General features: G+C 34.0%; 1 protein-coding gene across 7 annotated transcripts in view; it reads right to left on the reverse strand.

The window, feature by feature from the left end:
- Window positions 1-7,799, reverse strand: part of LOC108752307 (AF4/FMR2 family member 4) — a 275,024-nt gene that overhangs the window by 75,361 nt on the left and 191,864 nt on the right. For all 7 annotated transcript variants that reach the window (XM_018493052.1, XM_018493054.1, XM_018493051.1 and 4 more), the window contains 2 exons: window positions 7,167-7,262; window positions 1,963-1,999 (listed from right to left, as the gene is read on the reverse strand). In XM_018493052.1, coding sequence (XP_018348554.1) covers window positions 1,963-1,999; window positions 7,167-7,262 — 133 coding nt within the window. The remainder of the gene's footprint in view (window positions 1-1,962; window positions 2,000-7,166; window positions 7,263-7,799) is intronic.

Consider the following 7,799-nt stretch of genomic DNA (forward strand, 5'->3'; position numbering starts at 1 on the left):
TAAGATTCACTGCAAACTTTGGAATCCAAAGGAAAGAAATCTTACATCCTTTTTGAATGAATCTCATTCCAAAAAAAATGTGAAATTTTACTCCAAAAGAGTAAAAATCTGCCACTCTTATTCATGTAAATTTTTCACTCTTTTTCAATAGTGGCAATATTTTAACTCTTTTCGAATAAGATTTTACTCCAAGAAATTGAGAGTAAATAAAATTATACTTATTCCAAAATATACCTACAATCTATTTAAATAAAAAATTTAAATTCGTGTTCATTTCTCAATATAAATTAATATCGGTTTAACCTATTCTTCATCTTTGTCTGGTTCCAAGAAATAGAAAAAGATAAAGAATAAATTGATAACCAAGATTAATGTTAACCTACGTTAATAGAAATAGGCTCCAATAATAAAAACGTTAGAAGAAACTGATAACGAGATTAAACTGGAGAACAACTCGTATCGCGCGAAACGGCCTGCGTAACCGCGATAAATAATGAGTCGCACGAGGATCACACGAGCGAATAAATAACGCGTATTTCGCGCGCTTAAACGGCTAAATGAACGAATGCCAGAGGTCGAATGGCTGATTCATGAAATGTGCCCGCGAAATCGACGATCAGGGGATTTTGCGCGGAATCCACAGGTTTTATGTTCGGCGCGCGCTTCGTCGCAGCGAAAATGTTCCTCCCGATCTTTTTTCTCTTAGTTTTTTCTTTTTTTATTTTTTTTATTTTAATGAAAACATGTTAAACGGGCACATACATAAAACTGTCGCATCGACCCGTGAGTTCCATATCGATACTGCACGCGCGAATTACAGACGCACCGATTAATATCCATTCGACTACGCGCATGACTTTAAAATATCGTTTCGAGCAATATACGCAGCGTCGCGTTTTAATCGTCGGTGAATGTAGCGGACAGTTTCCGGAAATTATGTCCGTCGGTGATCCTATATTCTGTACTCTGACACAACGTGTGTTTTATCGCGAAAAATTGCGGTAAACGCCAGTACACTGGCTCGAAAGTTGACAGCGACGCGTTCAGCGCTGACGTTAATAAAACTTCAACTACGTGAAAATGCAGCGGCGTGACATGACGAGTATCATGTCGCGTGTCCAATTTTTTTTAAAAAACATGATATAATAATCATTAAATATTCCCATACATAACAAGTGATTTCGTATAAAAGTAAAACAAGCGCGAGAAACCGCGCGTATCAATTACGCGGAAATGCAAATGTCGTTTATACGCTTGAGTAATGCGCAAAAGAGATTATTTTTTCTTTTTTTTTTTTTTTTTCGTAATCTCGAAGGAATTACAATCGAGGAAAACTTGTCGGCGACATGCGTGCAACACTCACAACGACATATAGAAGTTTGTACACTGAGAGAAAAGTGTTTGGTATTTATGATTTTAATTACACGGTAAAATAATTATAGTTGAAAACTCCAATTTTGTAGTTCTTTACTGCTGTAATGTTAGTAATAACAATAATATATTTATAGTACAAAAAGTATAAAAATGATTGTAAATTATAGTTAAGTTATAAATGCAAAAATGTTTGTTCTCTCAGTGTACACTGATAAAAATTTTTGGTATATTTGTGACTATAATTATATGGAACTATAATTTATTATAATACGATTACCGTAGTAATATTACTATGATATTAATAATAATAATTAGATATATTTAGTTTTATAAAAAATATATATAGTTGACATTGATTATAAGTATAATTATTATTATCATAAAAGTTGTGATAATCATAATTGAACTATAATTTCTAGTCATTTTCTGTGCCAATTGCATATATTTTGATAAAATTATAAATATAATTACTATTACCAACATTTTAACAACCATAATTCTGGTACCATATAATTAGTCGCAAATATCAAAAATATTTCTCTCAGTGTAGAAGCTGTAAAAGCTAAAGAAAGCTTTAAGTATACTCACGAGACTTTGCAGGCTCTGGTGGGGCGACTTCCGTCAACTGCAAAAGAAAAATTCAAGACTCAGTGTTTACTCAGGACAATCAGCTTTTACGATCATATTGTATTCTGCCGGAAGGGATCAAGCCAATCACGCGTGGACCGTCCCTTTTTGCAGAATTTAATTTACCATTAGAACATTAAAACGGGACGTCACGTGCACATATCTACCGAGAATTATATTCGCTTCTACAAAATGGCATACGGCAAATAACTCGGGCATAGTTTACACATAGTTTGTCAAATAACGTCGGGGTAAGGATTTAACGTTGCAAAAGGGAACGAAGGAGGAAAGTTCGCGAAAACAACAGCGGGGAAATTAAACGGATCTGGGAAAATTTGTAAAGGGAACCGCGAGAGTGTACTTCGTCTCCTCGCTTCTCGTTTCCGCATCGAGTAATTTACAACGCGTCCCCGCGCGTCTGCCTTGATACCCGAGGACCCTTCTCCCGGCATAATAGAAATTTATCGCGCGGTTTGGCCGGCCCTTTACGTGCATTCTTGTAATCGCGAACGAAATAACATCTCAGTCTCGGCGGTGCTCCCGCGAAACTTGACGCGAAATAATCAACTTGTAATCGCGCCAGCCAAGTGTCTACCGCAAATAAATACCGTAAAAAAGGCAGATTAACGACTACGCTATTATGCAACAAATTATCGAAATTGTTACTCTAATTAAGTAGCAATTGTCACTAAATTTAAATTAGCCCGTAAGTAAATATTTCATCAGATAACAATAAAATTAATCCTATACTACATTAAAAAAAAAAAAAATACTAAATTGTAATAAATATTTGTTTAAATAGTTCTAAGTAAATATTTACTAAATATAAACATGTATTTATTTGAAAATTATTAATTTGTAAAAACCACTTTTTACAAGATTTTAATTTGATTTAACTATTATTTTTTTTTTTTATTAGATAAATATTTATTTACGATAAGTATATGTTAACTATTCGAAGAAGTATGTATTAAGATTTAGTAATTTTTTTTCTTCAGTGTGTTACGCGATGTGTGACATGGTATTAGAGAGATCGAGCATAAATTTCCATATTTCTCACACACAACGCGGACGCACCACAAAGCGCACGCACCTGCTTGAGTTACCTGCTAAACGGTAATTATACCGTCTACAAAAAGCCGGTATTATACCGCGTAACGATTCCTTTCATCTGCGAGAGCGCGAAGTCGACCACACACCGGTCGGATTCCACCGGGCGCCGCGCAATTTCGCGAACGCACCCGCGCTATTTCATTCCCGGTAAGTCCACGAGTAATTCTCGCGACGTTTGAGCGGAGAAAACGCCGGCAGCGATTTTGCATTCGGCCGTTATTACAATTTACTCGCGCACGCAAAAAGGAATCCCCAGCCGGGAATGTATATATGTATACGTATATATACGACGGGTCCGAATTAATCCACTTTTACGAGGCCGATTTCGCCCGGCCTCTCTCTCTCTCTCTCTCTCTCTCTCATCGCCCAGTCTCCTATCCCTCCTCTTTTATCGCGCACTTTTTTCCCCAACTCTTTGCCAAACCTTCCGCAGTTTCGTCGGCGGGACGCGGGGAAGAAAGGAAACAAATTTATAATACGCAATGCAGTCTCCTGCAGCGTGTCGGTCTGCAAATATCATGCAAAGTCCTACCAGACGTTATAAATCGGTTGCGGCGGTTGTGATAAACGACGTGTAAAAGCGGTGAAAGTTTCGTAAAAACTTTCAGAAATCCAATCAATTGATAAATAACGTGTATAAATTTAGAGAATCCTAATTCATCTATTAATAATTTTAACACAATCATTAAATCTTTCGACAGTAAATTATAGGTTCTTTAATTCTTTTCTCTTTTCTCCGTTTTCTTTTCATTCATATCTTAAACTATGTTGCTCAATATTCAATTACAATTATAATTCTTGGTAATATTCGGTTTTTCGAAAATTTATTATACAACGTTTATATTAAAATTTATATAAATCTTTATCACTTGTTTTTTTTAATTATTTCATGGTTCTTTTAATTATGCACGGGAAAAAATATTTGGTTGAATTAACTGGAATTCTGATGGAAAATGAACAATCCAGAATTTTTGTTAAATCTAGATTTCTGATGAAATCTACTAAATGTTGGTTTCAACTAGAATTTTAATAGATATAACCAGAAATCTTATAAATTTAACTAGAATTCTGGATCGTTCCTTTTCCACCAGAATTCTAATTAATTCAACCAAATATTTTTTTCTGTGTGTTATTACGATTTTTACTCTTATCTTAAATGTGCTAAAAATGTTATAACATCGAATAAAATTTAATCTGATCTAATAATTTAATGCTGTATGCTGCATACATTTTCTGTACTTTACAATAAAATAAATAAATAAAAACTATTTTACTGACAAAATTTCCACACTTTTTCGCTAAAAATAAATTCAACTGTGTCTCATAAATCTTCTAAATGATTAGCAAACAAAATGTAGATTACATTTTAATATCGGGAAGGTAAAGGATCCACTTTATTTATCAACGTTATCGCGATAAGATTTTTATCAAGCTGCAAGAACGTGGCTAAAGAGAGTGGACGGTCAGATTAGTTTTGTTCGCAGTTTTATTTACAAAGTAACACCATTTCTCGCGAAGCGCACGGTCAAGCGACGGAGTTTTTACGTCGGATGAGTGTCACCGCAAAAGAGACGCCGCTTCAAGAAGAGCGTACCCCGAATTAAACTGGCGCTCTTACGAGCCTCCTCTCTCTTTCACCCGGCGTCGGTCGACCCTGCTCTGTTCCAACAACCCCGTTTCTCCTCTCGTCGCCGTCGGCGCATTATGGTCGCGCTGTAGCTTTTGAGAGCAGCAAACGTTTGATACATTGCCAAGTAGCACGGGACCTAGCTCGAATTAATGCGATCCGAGACATTTCCCACCCGGTCGACATTATTGCTCCAGAATTATTTGCCCGCAGGTATCAAATGTTCCGCCCGTCAAAACGATGCCTCAACAACGATAACCAAGCGCGAATTCCGATCAATTAAACGCTCGATTAGATGATCAGCTAAACATCTCCGCAAACGTTAATGTCAATAATTTCAATTGGAAAATAGCTCGACCATGTCTTTAGAAATTTAAATCGTATATTCTAAATGCGAAAATATATCAACAAGTAATTAATTCGAGAATAATTATCACGAGTGATTTTTACATGTCAACAACAAGAAAATGAAGCAGTTATATGCATACAGTAGTTTTCTTTACTGATCAGAAATTTATATCTATATTTTGTACTTCTTATTTAAAAAAAAAAGATACCAAGTATATCTATATACATAATAATCTCAAATATTAATTAACTATAGAATAATATATAATAATGTACAACATCTCATTTTAATTGAAGTATAAAAACACTCTAAATATAATTAATAATGTGACTTCTTTTTAATTGGGGCATAAAAACTCTCCAAGCACAGTTGGAAAAATTATGTTAAGTTTAACACATTTCACATGTCCTAAACAGTCCACTCTTTTAATGTTAATTTAACACAAGATGAATATATCAGAAAGTAACATAAATATTATGAAAAAAAATTAATATAAAAACACAACGTAATACTGACACAATTTGTAAGCAATTATATTTCTTCATTAAAATTAACATTTATAAAATGTTAACATTTATAATATGTTCAATTAATACACATTTTATTCATTTATCTTATAAAATTTACGTTTTACAAAAAGATCATTTTTATGTTGTTTCTTCACTTGCTCGTAAATCGTGTTATTTTAACACAAAGAAATGTTGAATATCAATTTCATATAAAATATTCAAATAACACTATCACATTATATTAAATTGACACTATGTTAAAAATTCAACACGAAATTTGAACAAAAATTCGAATGGATAGTCTCTAATACAAATATAAATTTTTTTTTATTATAAGTGATCGTTTATATAAAAAAAACCTAGGTGACTATTCTCAGATTAAACATAACACGAAGATCTCTTTGGCAATAATCATTCGCAAAGCCAATAATGTATATGCGTGTCGTATGCACCGCGTATGATTATTGCGAATCTCTCGCGTTATCGTTGTAATTTAGCACGAGATTAGCGTTCGAGCCACCGTGACTCGTAAAATGCTAATTCTCTCAAATAAGACATTACGCGATGCCTCTCTTTCTCACCTTGTCTCATCCACGACAAAACCCGCTGTCTCTACATATATATATACACACCATACGCGGAATTACACGCATACGTACGCAAACCGACACGCAGAGCGACGCTTGACATTGTGCCAAGTGGCACGAACAATTCGAAATGTTGGCGAGATCGATATCACGCTTGTGAGTTATCACGCTCGCGAGAGACAGGCGCGAAATCAATCTCGGTATTTTGCACTCGTCTCTTTCGCTTTTCCCAAAAATATGCGCGCTTTCGACAACGAAGTTCACGTTCACGTTATTCTGATTGAAACGTTCGCGTAATACACAGAGTGTCCCGAATTTAAATGTCAAAACTCCGAGAGTACAGAGAATCGATATATTAAGAAAAGTGTAAATAAATAAGTATAAATGAATAAGTATGAATAAACAAGTACAAAAATAAAAATTGCGTTTTTTTTTTTACAATTTTCTCCAAAACGAAACAAAAATGAGTACATCTAAAGGATTTTGATTTTCTTAGTTTATTGCTTTACACGCTCTCAAAGTTTTAATATTTAAATTCAGGACACTGTGTATGTATCATACAGTTCTCTGTTTTATCTGAATTCTAATATCATGATTGATAAGTGCCAAAAAAAAACTCTTTCTATACCGTGCAAAAAGCGAACGTTTTACTACGATAAAAAATTTCTACCCTTTGAGAATGTTTTTCTTTTCATTTTGTGTATCCTCCGTTATATTATATTATTCAAATAAAAATCGCAAGCAACGTAGAGATATATGGTAATAGAAAAAAAATCTTTCGCACAAGCAAGAAATTTTCTTCTCTATAAAATAGTTCGCAGCTAGTAGCGGGATTAAAGAATTCCCTTTAGAGCAATTACGAATGTCAAAGTGCTTTTTTTCAAGCGGAGTAGTGATTACTCTCGATTCCCCGTTTGCCATTGTGATCGGCGAGATATACGAGCTAGTTACGATAAGTGGGTGGAACGATCGATTCTTACCTTCGCCAGATGAGGGTTGAAGGTGAACTTGGACTCCTGCTCCTTTCGCGGTGTCTGCGCGATCGCCGTCAGTGGTGTGAGTGGTACGGTCATCTCCTGAAATGACAAAAAAAAAAGAATGGTCAGAAAAAATGATAAAGAATGACTCAACGCATTAATCTTAGAATGTATACGGAGATCTTCAAAAATGTTACGTTTACTCTTTTTGACATCATTTAACTCTTTCCGATCATCTATCCAACTTTCTTTCTTGATTTCTATTTTACTAAATTTTTACCGTTTATACTTATCTCTCAATAATATTTGATCCAATTACAAATTAATAAAAATTATCCTCTAGCTATTTATTTTTTTGTACGAACATTCATAATCTTTAAGTAAACAAGTAGCTACAGCGCGTATAATTATCTTAAGAACCTTGTTCTGAAAAATAAAATTGAAAAGTATTGCCCAGAAGTTTTGAAATTCATTATTTTTATATTTTTCAACCTCATAAAGGCGAAATAATGTAAATTTAATTCTACAAATGGAAAATTAAAAATATGACAAAAGTAAAATTACTTAATTTTTTAGCATCATCCATCTATACCTACTAAAAAGATAAGAAAGCCATGCAATCTGCAATTAAACTGC

The sequence above is a fragment of the Trachymyrmex septentrionalis genome, unplaced genomic scaffold (assembly GCF_001594115.1).
Source record: "Trachymyrmex septentrionalis isolate Tsep2-gDNA-1 unplaced genomic scaffold, Tsep1.0 scaffold6, whole genome shotgun sequence".
NCBI lineage: Eukaryota > Metazoa > Arthropoda > Insecta > Hymenoptera > Formicidae > Trachymyrmex > Trachymyrmex septentrionalis.